Raw genomic sequence first — 21,184 nt, 5'->3', positions numbered from 1 at the left:
GCCGCGATGCAACCGCTAGGTACTTATAGGATCTAGGAAACAGGCCAGCTATAATTATTATATTAATTGTTAGCTAGCTAGGTATGGCCTTCTCAAGACTTGCTCTGAGCCTACTACTAGGACTGACGGTGTGTGTTGGATGGGTACATGCACAAACACTGTGTGAGTTATTGTGTGTAGTTTCTGTAGCTACTTGTACATTACTCTAGAGATCCTGCATGTCATCAGTCTCTTGACAATATTGAGTTGGTGAACTAGTATTAGGATAAACACATATGCATTACTCAGCTCGACTGGCAGCATCCAGTGAGCCCGATGGCACTGACCATACTGGAGAGATCATCTCATTCTCTGATGTTGGATCAGGAGCTGGCACTGATCCACCACGCCCCTGGGTTTGCTACACCGCACATTGTGGATGTTCCCCGATGGGAGTGCATTGCAACTTGAAAGTAGAGTGTTGGCAGTTCAGGACGAAGTGTTCATCAGAGATGTTCCTAATTTTGGCGTTGCTCTGTATCGTGGTCCCACACACTTCAGTCCTGATGGAGAACACTGCTGTGTGAGGACTAACACCAATCAGAGGATATGTGTCACCTTCAGTGAGTGCTGACTATATTGTCTATGTCCAATACTAACCCCCACCCCCCACAGCTCCCTGCCCCACACTGACTCCCGTGTCTAATGGAAGGATCTCATATGATGCAACCACCAACATGGCCACCTACACCTGTGACACTGGGTACACCATCAGTGGAGCTACTCCGATAACTTGTATGAGTGATGGTACTAGTGCTGGTACCTGGTCTCCACCCCCATCAGTCATTTGTACAAGTAAGACTAGAGTAATGAAAGCATAAATAACGAATATTTTACCCCACGAAAATTACCCGCTATACGGTAATAGCTTATTATTGCAATATTTTACTGCATGCAAACTCAAAGAGTGGGTAATGATTGACCATGATTGTGTTAAAAACGATCGATGCCAAAAGTTCAAGTCTAAAATTAATGGCTGCAAGTCAGCAGAGCCTTGCAGCTCTCTTCTCACTCTTGCAGCTACCAATAGCTAGCGTTCTAGTGCAGAGCTAACTACTAAGTAATACACTCATTAAACAAGTTTGGCTACGTGCTCTTCTGAAAAGGCATTCCAAGTAAGCAAAACTAGGCATATCTTGAACCAGGAGCCCATAAAGAGAAGGAGCGGCTAACTTCAACGTACACCGGGATCACATCTCGTAATTGCCGGTGAAACCGCACTTCCTTGTATGGAAGCGACTAAGTGCTTGCAAACCGCATTCCTGCATTGCGTATAACACGTGTAGGGATTCAACCACTTAAGTGACCCTGCATATATGGAAATGCGGTCATAACCACTTACGAGACGTGATCCCCGTAGTTAGCCGCTCCTTTTCTTTATGGGCTCCTGCTTGAACGAAGCATTATTTTGCAAATCCACGAATTAAAATCCAAGAAAACATGACTAGAAGCCTAAAGAAACTCTTACTTGCACTTGATTCATCCTTGAGCAGCTGTAGCAGTCTACACACACAGACACACACACAGACACACAGACACTGTAACTGCACCCACCTGTACTGGTATGCCTCGTGTAGTAGTCAAGTGTATAGAGGATACCTCATGTTTCCACAGCCCCGTGTCCTCGTGAGCCCCTCTCCAATGGAATGGTGACCTACTCACCTTCTGATGACCCTCCACCAGTTGGAGCAGTGGCCACTTTCTCTTGTGACACTGGCTATGAACTGAGTGGTGCTAGTATGAGGAATTGTGTGGCTGTCAGTGGATGGAGTACATCTCTACCAGTTTGCAATCGTTAGTTGAACTAACACATGCTCTGATTGTTTACTTTTTTATACAGCTGTTGACTGTGGTTCCCTGGACGCCCCCTCCAATGGAGCAGTGGACACATCCTCTGGAACCACCTTCATGATGACTGCTACCTACACCTGTATCACTGGATACAACATTGCTGGATCGGACACTCGAACTTGTGGGGCTGATACACAGTGGACTCCAGATGCCCCCACCTGTGCACGTGAGTAGCATGACTGACTGTGTACACTGTATCCACTGTGTTCATATTCCACAGCTGTTGACTGTGGTCCCCTCACTGTTCCTAACGGGCAAGTTAATACATCCTCTGGAACCACCTTCATGAACACTGCCACCTATACCTGTGATGATGGGCACAATCTCAATGGAGCATCAGATAGAACCTGTCAAGCTAATGGAGCCTGGAGCCTAACAGCACCTACCTGTGATCGTGAGTGTTTTAAATGAAATGTACACTGCAGCTAACTTACTTATTTCTCGTGTATGTTTTATTAGCTGTTGACTGTGGTCCCCTAAATAACACTGCCAATGGACAAGTCAGTACATCCTCTGGAACCACCTTCATGATGACTGCTACCTACACCTGTAACACTGGATACGACATTGTTGGTAGTGAAAGCAGAACTTGTGGAGCAAATGGAACAAGTGGAGTGTGGTCAGGAGAAGCTCCAGTGTGCAACTGTAAGACTAGCTGACACACACACAAACATGTGCTTTGACTTTCTGGGGTATAAATGTTCGTGGTTTTTCGCATCTACTGCGAACCTTTATACCCACGAATTTAATATCACATGCACATGTACCTAACGAACACAGTTACAAATTGTGAATATTTCTGCTGATTTGGCTCATTCGCAAACTATTCTAATAATGGAGGGGGATTGTATATGGCATAATTGATCCACTAAATTGCCCGTTATATATTCATATCACCAAGAGTGCATGAAAGTACTCCTGATATCATTTTAAGCATACGCAAATAATTATGATGATGGACAGTGGACTCTAAAATGCTGCCAACTTGTGAACATACGCAAGTTATTTGCAGGATCAAGTAATTAATTCATATTTGTTATTGTAGCCACCTGTTGTCAGTAGATATTTACTCAGGTACTAAACTGAAACTGCATTCTTATTACATTTGTAATCTTCACAGAATTCCTAGCTGTGATCACTTATATAGCAAACACCCACTCTCTTCCATCCAGCCATACAGGTGATCACCTCCAGTGGTCTTCCAATGGCTGGTCAGAGTTTCTCCCTCACTTGTTCCCTGAGTGGAGGGGCCTCTCTACAACCCACCCTCTCCTACCAGTGGACGAGGGAGGGAGGGTCACTCATGACCAGCACAGCAACCCTCAACTTTGACACTCTCTACTTGTCAGACGCTGGTCAGTACAGCTGTCAGGTCATCCTCACCTCCAGTCAGCTTGAGGGGGAACACACTGTAGCTGCTCACTACACCATTGAGTTCATGAGTAAGTTGTTAAGTGATCAATTTCACATGAATGTACATGTACCCACGGCTACATTGTTTGTACAGCTCTATTAGCATCAGTCTGTTATTTGCTTATGCCAACCACTCCACATTCCACAGGCCTGCACATTCAACTTGGTCTGGAGGGAATAACAAACTGCAGAGTGTACACTGAACTAGAACGCTGATATGAAAACAGATGACATCACCAATAGTCTGACACAAGGCATTGAAAGCCAGTGTGCCTGTGGATTCAACTCTTCCCTCATTTTGACATTGTTTGTTCCGATGCCTCCCCTAGTCATGTGACCTATCGAGCTGTGCTCACTGGAACAGAGAGTGTGTCCACCATACAACTGGCTAGGCTAATGGAACAGTGGGTTGAGAATGATCCAATCGTTGTGGTGCAGAGTGCAGGCCTCAGTGTGACTAACAGTTGTTCGATTGTCATTGCTAACCTCAATAGTCCAGAATGCCCTGAGGACATCACTAATCGGACAACCTCCTCAAGTGAAGCTGTGAACATTGGTGCTGTAGCTGGGGGAGTGGTTGCTGGAGTTGTGGTTGTGACTATTGCAGTGTTAGTGGTCATAGCAGTGGTGCTGTTGGTATGGAGACAGCGGAGGTATGGGTCAAAGGACATTGACAACAAAACCAGCATCACAACAACAGAGTGAGGGCATTGTGTTGTAATCTACCCATAGCCGCTACATATAGTTTTGTACACATTTTCTACATGCTAACGCTCCGGATTTAATTTATTCTTTTATTTTGTACAGACTACCCCCAGTGGTGATGAGTCATCTCCCCTCCCCTGATTACGAGGGGTTGAGCAAACTACAGGAGGAGGCTACCTATGAGGTGGTGGACCAGCCACGCCCCCCTCCTCCTGCTGTCTATACCAGCTCTCAGCCTGTGCAGCTTATATATGCATCCACTGACTGCAACACAGAGAACAAGTAGACACTATAACAACACAGTCTTGTTTGTCAATGTATGTGTCACTGTTTCATGTAGTCGTATTGTAGTTTTAGGCCACTGTTAGTTGCATACTTGTTTCAGATGAGAATACTAGCTCGACCCGATGAGGGAGGGAGGTCTTCATTACCCATTATTCCATTATTTGATGATGTCATATCCTGTTTTTTTAAGTGACGAAAATATACAAAAGGACGGAGTCTGAACAATAATTACATAAAAATAGTTTAATTTTTTTTACACACTGGCTTTTTGGTGCACAATGCAACTTGCAACATGGCACATGGTGAAATAATGCAATGTCAGCCAAAAAAAGGACTTTTACCTCAAATAATGGCTGACACATCAGCAATAATGACTTAATTGAGGTGGCCTTATTGCCACTTTATTGTTTTGACAATATTTAGGTGAGGGTTGCCAAAGTAAAAAGCGCTAATTATAATAGGCCTAGTCACTGTCCTCCTGCCAGCCACGCCCATTATTGCAAAGAAGCTACCGTATAGCGGGTATATTTCGAGGGTATAAATGTTCGCGGTTTTCGCGGATTGAGCCTAAACCGCGAAAATTTATACCCACGAAAATTTATATCTTTATTGAATAGTAGGCGTGTTCAGTATTATTGACCACACCTATCGACAATAAGAGGTGCCTCACCGTTATAGGCTAGGCCTGGATTCGAGGCTAACGGTGTGGTGGTATAGCTGCATGTTGATGTGCGCATGCGCCAAAAGGCTGGGAACTCAGATCACGAAAATAAAATCCGCGAAATCCTTTGTCCATCCGCGAAAATTTATACCCTCGAAATATACCCGCTATACGGTATTAGCTAGGAAAGGCTAGCCTCGATTCCCGGCCGCTTGTTCAAGCGGCCGGGAATCGAGGCTAGGAAAGGCCCTCGGGAAAGGCCTAGACTCGCAAGCCGTCACTGTTGCAGGCGAACAGTAGACTCGCAAGCCACTCCCTTTTCTCTGATTGGACGGGGGCGGGAGAAAAGGGACTGGTGACTCTGGGCTACAGCTTGTGTAAATCAGGAATGCTATTAAATATTAATGTCATGTGCAAATTATCCAATTTATTCTGATGCGTTAAAAGCTAAAGACACAGAAGACAAGTATACAGATCTATCTAGCCAGCCTTTTGATTTTATAGATCCTTGTACCAGTGTCTGTTGTGCCACAACTTGTGGATTAGCATGGAACAGCTGATGAACGTAGAAATCTTGGCAGTCCTTCTTTGAACCGAGGAGTGGCAGCGATTTAAGACAGCTTGTACAAATCTGACTACTCTCAATTCAACTGCTGCCGTCTGCCATTATCTGTCTTGTATTGTACAGGTTATTAAAAGCTTTAGGCAACCAATGACTTTCGGCTGCCAGTTCTCATCACGTAAAACTAAAACAAGCTAATCTCTGCTGGTGTCTTAGATGACTATATCCTAGCTGAATGCCTGATGATGTTATTACTCCATCATCTTCTCTTTTCTAGCACTAGCATCCATTCTTAAACTGTAGCTAAGAAGCCCGCGATCACTTTTGCAGGCTACGCAATTCTACTTAACCTCACGCAATTTTTGGATCACGTGGAAAAATCAATGAATAATCTCTACCCAAATTCTGGTAGACACACAAAATGTGTCCCAGAGTCACCAGTCCCTTTTCTCCCGCCCCCGTCCAATCAGAGAAAAGGGAGTGGCTTGCGAGTCTAGGCGAACAGTAGCCTTAACCCCCGGCCGATCCGTCTCCAATTGAACGCTAGGTCGCCTACTAGGCCTGGTATTGATTGTATTTGGGCGTGATCTGGGCGTGGTTTTTTAATTGTAAAACAAATTGACTCGTGGTACAACAAAAAATGAATCCTCCAACAGTGGTCTTCAACAACAGCCTCTGGGGCAGTATACAGCAGGAAATACTTCCCAGAAGACACTTCTTTGGCAGTGGCAACCAAATCTTTGTCGATTCCTTTATTGCTACTGAGGATGGCAGCAGAAACACCTCTATTGTTTAGACTCCTGATCTGGTCAATCATGAGTCTCATGATGAGAGATACAAGGGGAGAGACAATTAACAAGAACAACACTTTTGTCAACAGGAGGAGCCTTGGTCCTACCTAGCTTGTAGTCCATTAAAAAGGGTAGCAACTGATATAGCAGAGAGACTTGCCATACCCCGTTGGGAACCAGATAAACACGTCCCTTCCCTCAAACAGGAGCTTGAGAGCCTGGGCCTGTTCTGCCATGAGAGTGAGGCCATCTTGCTTCAAACAAGACAACGAGTTGCATGCCATAGCTAGCTAGCTATAAATTGAGAACATGACACGGAGCTAAATTACTGTAACTTTTACGGGAGTAAAATGCCTCTACGTACACCTTTAGTATTACAGAAAAAAAGCAGGAAACAAAATGTAAAGAATCACTGCTTTGTATTCATTGATGTATTGGGTATTGCTGAAGCTGGTTGAGATATGAGTGGGACTGACGGTTGGATGCACATGCCTTGTGTCCCGGCACCGGATGGCAGCAATGATGCGACTGTGTGCAAAGGGGGTAGCACCCCTAGTCCCGCAATCGTGCCTGCAATGGAATTAATACATGAAGCGGACTGCAGTGCCAATGTCCTCCATGCATTTGCGATTCCACCTATGCAGCTATAGCTGTATATTATTTGCACTGCCGAAGTATACAAATACTCTGATCGCCTTTTTGCTGAAAATGCCAGAAACACTCACTGCTACTATTTGCTCACTTGCTATATATAGTGCATGCATGACTGCTGAGCTGCATGTGTGCAATACTAAGCTCTTTTTGTAACACCCTACACCTCTGCATGTAGAGGTGTTTTGCTGAATTGCCCAGTAATAATTATAATGCATTCTGTTTGGCTCACTTGCTAGTGACTGGAGCTGAGCTGTGCAATACTAAGCTCTTTTGCAACACCCTACACCTGCAATGGTGTTTTTGCTGAATTTCCCAAGCTGTGTTTGCTTTTTGCTCACTTGCTAGTGACTGGAGCTGAGCTGTGCAATACTAAGCTCTTTTTGCAACACCCTGCACCTGCAGTGGTGTTTTTTTGCTGAATTTCCCAAGCTGGGTTTGCTTTTTTGCTCACTTGCTAGTGACTGAAACTGAGCTGTGCAATACTATTTGCAACACCCTGCACCTGCAGTGGTGTTTTTGCTGAATTTCCCAAGCTGGGTTTGCTTTTTTGCTCACTTGCTAGTGACTGAAACTGCATGAGCTGTGCAATACTAAGCTCTTTTTGCAACACCCTGCACCTGCAGTGGTGTTTTTGCTGACTTTCCCATGCTGGGTTTTTTTGCTTTTTGCTCACTTGCTAGTGGCTGGAGCTGAGCTGTGCAATACTAAGCTCTTTTTGCAACACCCTACACCTGCAGTGGTGTTTGCTGGATTGTCCCTGCTGGGCTTGCTTTTTTGCTCCCATGCTAGTGACTGAGCTGAATGGTGCAAAAGAAGAAGCTCGATTTGCAACACTCAGCCAAGCACATATATAGCAACACTTATAGTACGCACACAACTTTTGACACTTGCCAAAAACAAACACCAAAACAATTGATTTTTTCTCACCTTCCAAGGAAACAGCCGTTCCTAAGGTGGAAGGGAGAGAAGGTTGAGTGGGGTTAGCTGTACCAGCTGCAACAGCAACTGTTGAGACGGCAGTACTGCTGGTAGTGCTGGTAGCTGGTCCCAAACTGTTGGGAGTACTAACTGAGCCAGAACTGTTGAGGTGCTCCTGCACTTGTGGAATGGCAAAGAGTGAGTTGAGCGTGCCTAGAATTGCAGGAGTTGAGCCTTCAGCCATCATTTGACTTTGAATTGAATTCAGATAGCAGAAGCGTCTCTCAGAGCTTGCTTGAGTTGCAGCGAATGCGAAAGTAATGTTGTCACCCCGGTAACCGCGCCTGCGCACTAAAATTATGCCTGTGGCCATTATTACGCAGCGGTACGCATGCGCATGATTATGTGGAAATCTTTGGGGTATGAGGAGTCTCCCTGATTAACTCCGTTTAACCAATACGTTTAAACGCCATTGCTTTTGTTTCCGGTTCCTGCCACGCCCAGATACAATCAATACCAGCCGTATTTTTCAACTTCGTTCTATTAAAAAAAAATCGGCCTGGGACCGAGGCTAGGCAAACAGTAGACTGGTCAAACTCCGTGTTGAGACTTGTGTAACGTTTGCCACGATATTTGTGGCAACTAACCGCATGCGGTTACCACAAGATCAACGATAGTGACGTTTCACTAGAAAACTCTACGTTCACATGCAGTATACTGACGTCACGAAAACCGCAGCCACTTAAAATATTTTCTGATATGCTGACTGTGCAACACGAGTCTCAACACGGAGTTTGACCGCAACAGTGACGGCTTGCAAGTCTAGGAAAGGCCAGCTATAATTGTTAGCTAGCTAGCTAGGTATGGCCTTCTCAAGACTTGCTCTAAGCCTACTACTAGGACTGACGGTGTCTGTTGGATGGGTACATGCACAAACACTGTGTGAGTTATTGTGTGTAGTTTCTGTAGCTAGACTACTTGTACATTACTCTAGAGATCCTGCATGTCGTCAGTCTCTTGACAATATTGAGTTGGTGAACTAGTATTAGGATAAACACACATGCACTACTCAGCTCGAATGGCAGCATCCAATGAGCCCGATGTCACTGACCACACTGGAGAGATCATCTCATTCTCTGCTGTTGGATCAGGAGCTAGTGGTAATCCACGCCCCTGGGTTTGCTACACCGAAGACACTGGTAGTGTATTGTGGATGTTCCCCGATGGGAGTGCATTGCAACTTGAAAGTAGATCGTTGGCAGTTCAGGATGAATTGTTCAGCAGAGATATTCCTAATTTTGGCGTTTCTCTGCAGCGTGGTCCCACACACTTCAGTCCTGATGGAGAACACTGCTGTGTGAGGACTGCCACCAATGAGAGGATATGTGTCACCTTCAGTGAGTGCTGACTATATTGTCTATGTCCAATACTAACCCCCACCCCCACAGCTCCCTGCCCCACACTGAGTCCACTGTCTAATGGAATGATCTCATACGATGCAACCACCAACATGGCCACCTACACCTGTAACCCTGGGTACGCTGTGGCGACCATCTCATCCATCACCTGTAATGATGTCACAATGCAGTGGAGTAGCACTGTGAGACCCACTTGTGAACGTAAGAGTAACTATTATCAATATTTTTCTAGCATTGTCATTAAATTTTATCCTGGCCATCTGTACCGACCAAGAGTGTAAAATTGCTTTCATTATATTGTGTGCAGTCAGCACCACTACCTGCTCTGACTTGCCTGCTCCAACCAATGGAATGATTGGCTATAATGCGGAGACCATGAATACTAGACCAGTGAACACCGTGGCCACCTTCACATGTAACACTAGATACACTGTGACTGGTGATATGACCAGGACTTGTGGGGCTGGTGGAGTGTGGAGTGGGACTAATCCAACATGTACTCGTAAGTTACTCACATTCTCTTGTTTTTAAAGCTTATTATTATACACTGCAGTTGTTGACTGTGGCCCCCTCACTGACCCCACCAATGGAATGATTACTTTATCCACTACCACGTTTGGGAGCACTGCTACCTACTCTTGTAACAGTGGCCACAATCTGAATGGAGACACCACTAGGACTTGTGGGGCTAATGGAGACTGGAGTGGCAGTGATCCAACTTGTGATAGTACGTTAAATTATAAGGCTCTATTTGCTTGTTTTATGAGCCCATTCTTATACACTGTAGTTGTTGACTGTGGCCCCCTCACTGACCCCACCAATGGCATGGTTGATACACCCACTACCACCTTTGAGAGCACAGCTACCTACTCCTGTAACCCTGGCTACCAGATGACTGGACTGATGGTGAGGACGTGTACTGCTAGTGGATGGAGCACTGGAGATGACCCTGTCTGTACTGGTGAGGGGGATGTGTTGTTGAACTGATGTCAAGTATGTACCCCACAGCCGTATGTCTTGAGCAGCTCACCCTGGTTAATGGAGGGATCAGCTACAATCCAACCTCCTTCCCCAGACTAGAGGGAGCCATGGCTACACACAGCTGTAATGAGGGGTATACTGGTGGAGGCACTAGGACCTGCCTGTTCAACAGAATGTGGAGTGGATCATCCCTCACTTGTACACGTATGTACTCAAACTGACGACTTTATGAGTAACTAACTGTGTCTATTCAGTGACTTGTCCAGACCTCCTTGTACCAACCAATGGAGCACCACTTGTGTACAGTCATCCCACCATCCCCAGAGCTATTGACTCCACTGCCACCTACAGCTGTGTGACTGGGTATGACTTCAGTGGGACACTATCAAGGACTTGTACTACCACTGGGTGGAGTGCACTACAGTTCATTTAGTCTAGAGAGTAGATTACCACAAATGTGTGAGTAGTTGTACTTAAATGTAAATATCTTTTGATTGAAGTATTTCTAAGAAATGGTGTTGATACCCGTGTGTAGATGAATGACTGAACCACAACATATCCAAAAATGTTTCCATGGAAACATAAGGTGGTGGGTTTGTGGTGATTAATAGAACAACAGCAAATTGTTATAGTGGGTAATCGGTTAGAGTAATAAAACAGTAATCTTGTACAGCTAAGGTCCTAGACTTCATCACATAATTGTTCAATGGTTTAAGTATCCTGGCCATCCCTTTATGGGTGTTACAAATGTTCACAGTGTTTATAATTCATGATTTACTGGTTTTCAGGTACACTTTTGGTTAGAGTAATAACTTTTGAAAAATTAATAGCCTAGCTTTCAAATTTCTGTAGTAAGTTTACAGATAAATGGGCTACATTTTGATACCAAGAACATCCTCTATGCTTATTCCATTGTTGAGATATCACTGAAAAACTACATATTCTACTATTTCTACTGTTTGATGACATCACAAGCTGCTAACCACAAATCGACGACACTCAAATCATAGATGATACAGTACTGACGTGGATGTGAAACGGCCTAGTATCCGGAGGGGTCCACGGGAATTGTCTGAAGCTATCATCGTAACGAGCAGATTATGTTAGAAACCCTGTAACTGTCATGTTTATATAGCAACCAGAGCGTAGTAAACAGTGTTCCGTGTCTGAAAACTGGTGAAAATGACTGGCACACATTGATACTTGCAGTGGGCTTGTAGGTAAGACTAGTTTCTCTAAGCTCATGGGAGAATATCATATTTTAGCATAAATTTTTCTGTAAAAATACTTTGTGTGAGATTTTTGGCTTGGACAGTAAATATTCAGGTTACCATTCAGTAGTAATACTTGAAGTACACTGTAAACTACGAGGAGAATCTATGTTTGACAACTGTTATGAAAGTTTAAGTGCTATAGAAAGGGCTAAAGCATGAGTTAGTTGCACTTTTTGCGTGAGATTATTTCTAAACCTGTGAGCCTACTTTTTGCATATTTAGCTGATGAAAACCTTCGTGTATTGATGCAGCAGGAGAATCTATTAACTAAGCATACAGTAAAGTTATTGGAAAAATACAGCCTCAAGAAAAATATGTAAAATCCATGTACATGTTAAACAAAAATTAATCCTACATTCTTATTACAACTAACTACTATTATGATTTCTATCAATAAGTTCACACGTACATGTACATGTCATTAACTTTCCAAATTGCAGTGTTGTCTTTCGCTGAGCTAAGATATCAATTGCCAAATGTTAGCTAATTATACTATCAAGTGAAATTTATCCCAGAACCTACTCGAGTGCTACTTCTCTAGGCAACACCATCGGTGAAGACAGCAATTAACGTCCAACCTCTTTTCAAGTGCCGTGTATCTACACTTGTATAGGAATTTCGAACCGGCAAGTTGGAATGTGTCTCTCTCACAGCCACTTTGTAAACGATCAAGAAACAGTTTATCGTGTACTATAAATTAATACTCTCAAGACTATTATAATAATTATTAGCATGTACACGTACACGTACAGATCATCAACAATTTCACCCGTTTGCTTATCTCATGCTAGTGTTATGAGTCAGCCACACTTCTTTTGATCTACATGCATGCTATCAACATTGAGTGACTTGCTTTTTGGATATAATTACATGGGTACAGGGGTAGATCTACTATAAAATAATAATTATAGACTATTTACTAGACTAATTATAGAATAGTTAATATCATCTTGCACTGGACTGTACTTCCTCTACTCATTCTACCTCCTCACAGTCACTACTACTGTCTTCGCTTAATACACTTGCAGCATCAATATCCTTTCTGTTAATACATAGATTCTCTTTTACTGTCTCTGGCCAGTTCTGCCAACTCACTTACACAGCTGCTTGGTATAACCTCGATAATTTCCTCGGCGTTTATTTGGAACAAATTGCCTAATTTACGGAAACTAGTAAATTACCTCGGATATGCCCGTTACTATGATAGCTTCAAGCAGAATACCGGAATCCGGAAACGTTTCACATCCACGTCAGTACTGTATCATCTATGCTCAAATTAACCACGTAAGTGGGCGTACAATAACTGTACGCCCACTTTTAATTACGTTTGTGGTTGATTAAAGCATCATTGGTTTGTGGTTTGCAGCTGCTGATGTCATCAAAACAGTAGAAAATAGTAAATTATGTAGCTTTTCAGTGTTATCTCAGCAATGGAATAAGCATATAGGATGTTCTTGGTATCAAAATGTAGTCCATTTATTTGTAAACTTACCAGAGAACTTTTAAAGCTAAGCTATAAAATTTTCAGAAGATATTACTCTAACCAAAAGTGTACCTAAAAACCGGTAAATCGTGAATTATAGACACTGTGAGCATATGTAAGACCCATAAAGGGATGGTCAGGATACCTAAACCATTAAACTATTGCGTGATAAAAGTCTAAGACCTTAGCTGTTTAAAGTTAGTGTTTTATTACTCTAACCGATTACCCACTATAACAATTTGCTGTTGTTCTATTAATCACCACAAACCCACCATCTTATGTTTCCATGGAAACATTTTTGGATATGTTTTAGTTCAGTCATTCATCTACACACGGGTATCAACACCATTTCTTAGAAATGCTCCAATCAAAAGATATTTACATTTAAGTTCAACTACTCACACATTTGTGGTAATCTACTCTCTAGACTAAATGAACTGTAATTGGTGGTACTCCTACCTGTACAGGTTAGAAATTTAAGTTTCTCAATAGCCCGGGTACAGTGTAAATAAAATATTGTTCTTTCAGTGGTTGATTGTGGCTCATTGAGTGATCCTACCAATGGAAGGGTCATGACAACAGGGGGTACCATCTACCAAAGATTTGCTACCTACAGCTGTAACCCTGGCTACACACGGAGTGGAGATCAGACCAGGGTTTGTCAGGCTAGTGGAGAGTGGAGTGGGTCAGAACCTGCTTGTAATCGTGAGTGTATACACTGTCTAACCATAACCATCAACCACGATTTGTTTTTTAGCTGTTGACTGTGGACCTCCTCTGACTATTAATAATGGACAAGTCAGTACATCCCCTGGAACCACCTTTGGGAGCATAGCTACCTACACCTGTAACACTGGATACACTCAAAATGGACCATCCACCAGAACATGTCAGGCTGATACAGTGTGGAGGGGAGATGCACCAACTTGTGATGGTGAGATGATTAAAGTACTACATGTATAGCGGGTAATTTTTACTGGTTTCATATTTTCTTTGAACTACCCAATTGTATTCATACAGCTTAGAATAATTGCACGATTTTAATTTTCAGATTAATGCTCCAACTACGAACTACCATACGAAAATAACCAGCATACTGTATCTCCCCCACACACAGCCCTGTGTCCTCGTGAGCCCCTCTCCAATGGAATGGTGACCTACTCACCTTCTGATGATCCTCCACCACCTGGAGCAGTGGCCACTTACTCTTGTAACACTAGCTATGAACTGAGTGGTGCTAGTACGAGGAATTGTGTGGCTGTCAGTGGGTGGAGTACATCTCTACCTGTTTGCAATCGTTAGTTGAACTAACACACGTTCTAATTGTTTATGAATTCTTTATACAGCTGTTAACTGTGGTGACCTCACTGACCCCTCCAATGGAGCAGTGGACACATCCTCTGGAACCACCTTCATGATGACTGCTACCTACACCTGTAACACTGGATACACTCTCATTGGAGCAAACACTCGGACTTGTGGTGGTGATGGACAGTGGACTCCAGATGCTCCAACCTGTTTACGTACGCAAGTTATTAGCAACATCACAATTATGTTTATATTAGCTGTCTATAATTCAGTCTGTTGATGTGGTCCGCCTGTTGTCATCTGTCATCCCATTAGATGTGTTTACTCAAGTTTAAACTGAAACTACATTCTTATGATGTTCACAGAGCTCATAGCTGTGATCACCTCTAGTGGTGGTCCAATGGCTGGTCAGAGTTTCTCCTTCACTTGTTCCCTGAGTGGAGGGGCCTCTCTACAACCCACCCTCTCCTACCAGTGGACGAGGGAGGGAGGGTTACTCATGACCAGTACAGCAACTCTCAACTTTGACACTCTCTACTTGTCAGACGCTGGTCAGTACAACTGTCAGGTCATCCTCACCTCCAGTCAGCTTGAGGGGGAACACACTGTAGCTGCTCACTACACCATTGAGTTCATGAGTAAGTTGGAAAACCTTTACAATTCCACTGAAAATATGTAAAGCATACATGAAAGTAAAACCTTACACTAAAGATCGTGTGTAACTATAGTGTGTTCATACAGATTCACATCATTTTTTCGTAACTGTTTATTTTTGTTTTATAGCACTCAACATTCAACTTCGTCTGGATGGAATAACAAACTGTGAGGTGTACATTGAGTCAGGAAGAAGTGCCAAAGCCAGTGGCATCACTACCAGACTATCTCAAGGTGTTGAAGGATTGTGTGCTTGTGGGTTCAGCCCCTCCCTTCTCACTGACGAGTTTATCAATTGTTTCGAAGGGTCCTCTAGTCATGTGACCTACCGAGCTGTGCTGACTGGAACAGAGAGTGTATCCACCATACAACTGGCTAGGCTAATGGAACAGTGGGTTGAGAATGATCCAATCGTTGTGGTGCAGAGTGCAGGCCTCAGTGTGACTAACAGTTGTCCGATTGTCATTGCTAACCTCAATAGTCCAGAGTGCCCTGAGGACATCACTAATCGGACGCAGATGGCTACTCCAACTTCCTCTATGGCTACTCCAACTTCTTTCATGGCTACTACCACACCCACAGAGAGTGTAGTGGTCAATGTTGGTACAGTGGCTGGTTGGGTGGTTGCTGGAGTCTTGGCCATTGCTGTGCTAGTACTGATCATATTGCTTGTGCTGGTTATGTTGAGGCAACGGAGGTCTGGATCCAAGGACATGAGTGATAAGAGGACAGGCAGCCAACCAACACAGTGAGTGTTAGTGTGCATGGTCTGTGAATGAAGTAGCTGTACATATACCAGTGTGGTTGTATAGAGACCTTCTGCCCTTATACTAGAATAATTATGTACATGTGAGTTAATGTATTCCATATATAATTCTATTTCGTGCAGATTACCCCCAGTGGTGATGAGTCATCTCCCCTCCCATGATTACGAGGGGTTGAGCAAACTACAGGAGGAGGCTACCTATGAGGTGGTGGACCAGCCACGCCCCCCTCCTCCTGCAGACTACCAGCTCTCAGCCTGTGCAGCTTATGCATCCACTGACTGCAACACAGAGAACAAGTAGACACTATAACAACACAGTCTAGTTTGTCAATGTATGTGTCGCTGTTTTTCATGTAATTTAGCAAGTTGTTTTTAATTATTGTGTTTCAGGTTATTATCTTAGAATATTGTCTACTGAAGGCATAGCCTCGATCCCAGCCCCTCTCACTAGAGCGTCTTTCTCAACTGAGAGCGGCCTGGAATCGAGGCTTGAAGGCAAAGATCATCATTATTATTATGAGGATGCAGAGGAGGCTGGAACCACTTGACCTTACTTAGCTAATTAAGGTCACTAGTCTAATTGGATTTATCCAAACTTCTCTTGCAGACTACTTCAAGCCTAGTTTTTAGTGTATCAGTTATTTGTCAGGGGGGGGTCAAATTTTATTTTTGCCAATTTTGCTCAGAAGCAGAGATACAATCAAAAGTCTTGCTCTTGCACTAGCCTCGATATCATGAGCGGCTTGTTCTCGAGGCTACTGCATAGCTGGCTTTGAGACTTGTATCTCTGCTTCTGAGCAAAATAAAATTTGACCCCCCTAAAAAATAACGTTTTAAACTGATAGACACTAAAAACTAGGCTTGAAGTAGTCTGCAAGAAAAGTTTGGATAAATCCAATTAGTGACCTTAATTAGCTAAGGTCAAGTGGTTCCAGCCTCTCTGATCTGATGAGGATGCATGTGGCATCGTTGACGCCCACTCGTCACTAATTGATCGGTAGATGGGGTGCTGAAGTAAAGTTCCACCTGTACCTACCGATTGAGCTAATAGCTATAGCTAGCTAGCTTAGTATAGAAGAATCAATGGCTACTGTAACTCTATTTCTCTGCTGTCTGCTGGGAAGTGTTTCTCTTGTGTATGGACAGGGTGAGTTGATATTCAGTGCAACTAGTTATAGTGCATGTAATAATTAATGTCAGTCTGATAGATCATGGAGTGGAACACCCCTCACTTGTACACGTATGTACTCAAACTGACGACTTTATGAGTTATATAACTAAATGCTATTTCTATTCAGTGATTTGCCCCAACGTCCAACTACCGCCCAATGGAGTGGTGACCTACAGCGACCCCACCATTCCCAGAGCTGTGGGTTCCACGGTTACCTACAGCTGTGTCTCTGGGTATGAATTCAGTGGAGGTGTACCAAGGACCTGTACTGTCAGTGGGTGGAGTCATGGTGGTAGTCCAACTTGTACAGGTTAGAAGTTTAATAGGCACATTGTACACATGTAATGTTGTTCCTTACGAGGGGGGTGTGTTGTTGAACTGATGTCAATTGTTCCCCCACAGCTATCTGTCCTGAGCTTCCTACTCTGGTCAATGGAATGATCCTCTACAATCCATCCTCCAGCCCCAGACTAGTGGGAGCCATAGCTACACAGAGCTGTAATGAGGGGCACCTACCCTCCACTGCCAGTACTAGGACCTGTCAGTCTGATAGATCATGGAGTGGATCACCCCTCACTTGTACACGTATGTACTCAAACTGACGACTTTATGAGTTATATAACTAAATGCTATTTCTATTCAGTGATTTGCCCCAACGTCCAACTACCGCCCAATGGAGTGGTGACCTACAGCGACCTCACCATTCCCAGACCTATTGGTACCACGGTTACCTACAGCTGTGTCTCTGGGTATGAATTCAGTGGAGGTATGCCAAGGACCTGTAGTGTCACTGGGTGGACTGATGGTGGTAGTCCAACTTGTACAGGTTAGAAGTTTAATAGGCACATTGTACACATGTAATGTTGTTCCTTACGAGGGGGGGTGTGTTGTTGAACTGATGTCAATTGTTCCCCCACAGCTATCTGTCCTGAGCTTCCTACTCTGGTCAATGGAATGATCCTCTACAATCCATCCTCCAGCCCCAGACTAGTGGGAGCCATAGCTACACAGAGCTGTAATGAGGGGCACCTACCCTCCACTGCCAGTACTAGGACCTGTCAGACTAGTATGCAATGGACTGGATCATCCCTCACTTGTAACAGTAAGTGACTAATGTTTCCAATAATTATGGATTGATAGCCTTCCCATTCAGTTGTGTCCTGTGCCCCCACTCCATCTGTTACCAATGGAGTGATGACCAGCTCTACTGGTACAACATTCGGAGCAATGGCCACCTACTCCTGCAACACTGGGTACCAAAGGTCAGGATCAGCCACGATAACTTGTCAGTCTAGTGGGAGCTGGAGTACAGCACCAGTGTGTAGAGGTAAGACACAACACTGAAGGTATTGTATCAGACTATTTCCCACAGCCACCTGTGATGACCTCCCTACATTGTTCAATGGAGTGATCAGCTACGGCTCTAGTACCTCACCACACCTTGAGGGAACCACAGCTACACAGAGCTGTGATGGAGGGTATAGAGTATCTACTGGTGGAGGCACTAGGACCTGCCAGTCTGACAGATCATGGAGTGGAACATCCCTCACTTGTACACGTATGTACTCAAACTGACAACTTTATGAGTGTAACTAACTGCTATTTCTATTCAGTGAATTGTCCAGACCTCCAACTACCGACCAATGGAGTGGTTATGTACAGTAACCCCATACCCAGACTTGTTGGTGCCACGGCCACCTACAGCTGTGTCACTGGCTATGCAATTTTTGGGACACAAACAAGGATGTGTACTGCCAGTGGGTGGAGTGCACTAGGTGGTGGTGGTACTCCAACTTGTATAGGTTAGAACATGTCATGTTCATATAAGTACAGTGTTCATGGAAGATTGTTCCTTACAGTTGATTGTGGATCATTGAGTGCTCCTACCAATGGAGGAGTCGTGACAACAGGGACCACCCTCTCAAGCGCTGCTACCTACACCTGTGACAATGGCTACACACGTAGTGGAGATCAGACCAGGATTTGTCTGGCTGGTGGAGACTGGAGTGGGTCAGAACCTGTGTGTAATCGTGAGTACACTGTCTAACCATTAACATAACTTACAACCATGTTTGTTGTTTAGCTGTTGACTGTGGAACTCTGACTATTAATAATGGACAAGTCAGTACAACCTCTGGAACCACCTTTGGGAGCACTGCTACCTACACCTGTAACCCTAGTTACAATCGGGTGGGGGGATCTACGACTAGAACATGTCAGGCTGATAGAATCTGGAGTGGAGCTGCACCAACTTGTGATGGTGAGATAATTAAAGTATGATTCCCCATAATTATCTTATATCCTCACACACAGCTCTGTGTCCTCGTGATCCCCTCTCCAATGGAATGGTGACCTACTTACCTTCTGATGATCCTCCACCACCTGGAGCAGTGGCCACTTACTCTTGTGACACTGGCTATGAACTGAGTGGTGCTAGCACAAGGAATTGTGTGGCTGTCAGTGGATGGAGTGCATCTCTACCTGTTTGCAATCGTTAGTTGAGCTAACACATGTTTTAATTTGGTTTATGCAATGATATCCTTATACAGCTGTTGAATGTGGCTCCCTCCCTGACCCCTCCAATGGAGCAGTGAACATATCCTCTGGAACCACCTTCATGATGACTGCTACCTACACCTGTAACACTGGATACAACATTGTTGGATCTGCAACTAGGACTTGTGGGGCTGATACACAGTGGACTCCAGATGCCCCCACCTGTGCACGTGAGTAATGACTGACTGTGTACACTGTATCCACTGTGTTTATATTCCACAGCTGTTGACTGTGGTTCCCTCACTGTTCCTAACGGACAAGTCAACACATCCTCTGGAACCACCTTCATGAACACAGCCACCTACACCTGTGATGATGGGCACAATCTCAATGGAGCAGCTAACAGAACCTGTCAAGCTAATGGAACCTGGAGCCTAACAGCACCTACCTGTGATCGTGAGTGCTTTAAATAAAATGTACACTACAGCTAACTTACTTTCTTGTGTATGTTTTATTAGCTGTTGACTGCGGTCCCCTAAATAACACTGCCAATGGACAAGTCAGTACACCCTCTGGAACCACCTTCATGATGACTGCTACCTACACCTGTAACACTGGATACAACATTGTTGGTAGTGAGACCAGAACTTGTGGAGCAAGTGGAACAAGTGGAGTGTGGTCAAGAGAAGCTCCAGTGTGCAACTGTAAGAGTAGTTAACACACAAACGTATTTATCATTATATATGCATACATGTGCTTTGACTTTCTGTTTCTGTTTTCAGTGATTCCTTTGAGCAGTGGATCGAGTGTTATTACCAACAACTCTGCCTTATCACTGGCAGACATTGGATCCTCTGCCCTCACCTGTCGCACTGAGCTCATCACCTGCTGCAGAGGAGAGGACAACAATGGCAGCACTGCTCTGGGAGGGTGGAGAGGACCAGGCGGAAACATTCCTGAATCAAGCATGGATGGATTCTATGTGTCACGAGGTATGAGCTCCATTAGTCTGAACTATGCTGAGGGCTCCAGTGAAGTAGCTGGTACCTACTGTTGTCAAGTGCCCAGGGAGAGTGGGACAAGCACTACACATTGTGTCATGGTGACTGGTGAGTGAGGTTGAATTATGCAAGCACAGACTAACTCACAACTGTTCAATTCCCCTAGTCTCTAACCCTTTCCCTGCTGCTGCTATTGGTGGGGCAGTCGGTGCTATAGTGGTGGTGATTCTGGTGATCCTGCTCATCATATTCCTAGTACTGTTCCTGAGGTAAGCCATGCAGATGGTACCACCAGGCAGTGTGTATATATATAATTATATACTTTCATTGTGGATCTAGCTAGCCTCCAACAGCCTGTTCATCGTGTATCCAGCACCAGAATAGCTTATATAGACACTGAAGTATGACAACACAACTGTTATTATTATTTCTACAGACGCTCACGGAAGAAGCAGTATGAACCTGCTGCTAAAAACTCTGGTTTCTCTACTGTATACACCAAACACAGCGATACTGACGGGGTGGCCACCATATCAAAGGATCAAGGTCAGTGCTGTTGATTAGTGCATAGATAGAGTAGAGAGGGATTGGAAACGGAAGTGATTCACGTGATGTTTTACAATGAAGTCTACGTAGTGGCTCTGGGACCATCCGTGTATCTCCTCATAACTCCCGCAAAAGCCCGGGAAACTTATTGTGTCCAAAGCATACATCTCAGAGCTACCCCCCATTACTGATCACATGCCCCCTGAT

The 21,184-nt window shown here is 44.2% G+C and overlaps 3 protein-coding genes and 1 long non-coding RNA gene across 6 annotated transcripts in view; all 4 read left to right on the top strand.

The window, feature by feature from the left end:
* Positions 1 to 21,184, top strand: part of LOC135334771 (CUB and sushi domain-containing protein 1-like) — a 36,126-nt gene that overhangs the window by 3,771 nt on the left and 11,171 nt on the right. Inside the window, exons 6-21 of the mRNA XM_064530079.1 lie at positions 17,062 to 17,244; positions 17,337 to 17,519; positions 17,578 to 17,760; positions 17,854 to 18,036; positions 18,088 to 18,261; positions 18,307 to 18,492; positions 18,548 to 18,736; positions 18,794 to 18,964; positions 19,018 to 19,194; positions 19,248 to 19,427; positions 19,484 to 19,660; positions 19,713 to 19,886; positions 19,949 to 20,134; positions 20,213 to 20,539; positions 20,598 to 20,700; positions 20,868 to 20,977. Coding sequence (XP_064386149.1) covers positions 17,062 to 17,244; positions 17,337 to 17,519; positions 17,578 to 17,760; positions 17,854 to 18,036; positions 18,088 to 18,261; positions 18,307 to 18,492; positions 18,548 to 18,736; positions 18,794 to 18,964; positions 19,018 to 19,194; positions 19,248 to 19,427; positions 19,484 to 19,660; positions 19,713 to 19,886; positions 19,949 to 20,134; positions 20,213 to 20,539; positions 20,598 to 20,700; positions 20,868 to 20,977 — 2,886 coding nt within the window. The remainder of the gene's footprint in view (positions 1 to 17,061; positions 17,245 to 17,336; positions 17,520 to 17,577; positions 17,761 to 17,853; positions 18,037 to 18,087; positions 18,262 to 18,306; positions 18,493 to 18,547; positions 18,737 to 18,793; positions 18,965 to 19,017; positions 19,195 to 19,247; positions 19,428 to 19,483; positions 19,661 to 19,712; positions 19,887 to 19,948; positions 20,135 to 20,212; positions 20,540 to 20,597; positions 20,701 to 20,867; positions 20,978 to 21,184) is intronic.
* Positions 5 to 16,207, top strand: LOC135334787 (sushi, von Willebrand factor type A, EGF and pentraxin domain-containing protein 1-like). 3 transcript variants are annotated; one of them, XM_064530109.1, is made up of 16 exons: positions 5,188 to 5,215; positions 8,713 to 8,821; positions 8,953 to 9,276; positions 9,328 to 9,498; positions 9,605 to 9,799; positions 9,851 to 10,024; positions 10,085 to 10,258; positions 10,306 to 10,482; positions 10,533 to 10,641; positions 13,652 to 13,740; positions 13,793 to 13,969; positions 14,153 to 14,332; positions 14,382 to 14,558; positions 14,709 to 14,981; positions 15,127 to 15,745; positions 15,887 to 16,207. In XM_064530109.1, exons 2-16 carry the CDS (start codon positions 8,743 to 8,745, stop codon positions 16,062 to 16,064), a joined length of 3,096 nt encoding a protein of 1,031 aa, XP_064386179.1. In that variant the 5' UTR covers positions 5,188 to 5,215; positions 8,713 to 8,742; the 3' UTR covers positions 16,065 to 16,207. The 3 variants fall into 3 exon arrangements, with proteins under 3 accessions (XP_064386180.1, XP_064386179.1, XP_064386178.1); XM_064530110.1 differs by lacking the exons at positions 5,188 to 5,215; positions 8,713 to 8,821; positions 8,953 to 9,276 and adding exons at positions 5 to 162; positions 289 to 602; XM_064530108.1 differs by lacking the exon at positions 5,188 to 5,215 and having other exon boundaries at positions 8,634 to 8,821.
* LOC135334837 (P-selectin-like) lies at positions 1,432 to 4,504 on the top strand. Its single transcript, XM_064530194.1, has 8 exons — positions 1,432 to 1,601; positions 1,654 to 1,833; positions 1,880 to 2,056; positions 2,111 to 2,284; positions 2,350 to 2,535; positions 3,063 to 3,332; positions 3,452 to 4,004; positions 4,111 to 4,504. Exons 2-7 carry the CDS (start codon positions 1,686 to 1,688, stop codon positions 3,517 to 3,519), a joined length of 1,023 nt encoding a protein of 340 aa, XP_064386264.1. The 5' UTR covers positions 1,432 to 1,601; positions 1,654 to 1,685; the 3' UTR covers positions 3,520 to 4,004; positions 4,111 to 4,504.
* LOC135334865 (uncharacterized) lies at positions 11,252 to 12,405 on the top strand. The gene is made up of 2 exons (XR_010394380.1): positions 11,252 to 11,498; positions 11,993 to 12,405. It is a non-coding gene; the product is annotated as an uncharacterized LOC135334865 (long non-coding RNA).

Source organism: Halichondria panicea, chromosome 4, assembly GCF_963675165.1.
Source record: "Halichondria panicea chromosome 4, odHalPani1.1, whole genome shotgun sequence".
Taxonomy (NCBI): Eukaryota; Metazoa; Porifera; class Demospongiae; order Suberitida; family Halichondriidae; genus Halichondria; species Halichondria panicea.
The sequence above is the reverse complement of the archived record's forward strand: the minus strand, read 5'-3'. Positions and strand labels throughout refer to the sequence as shown.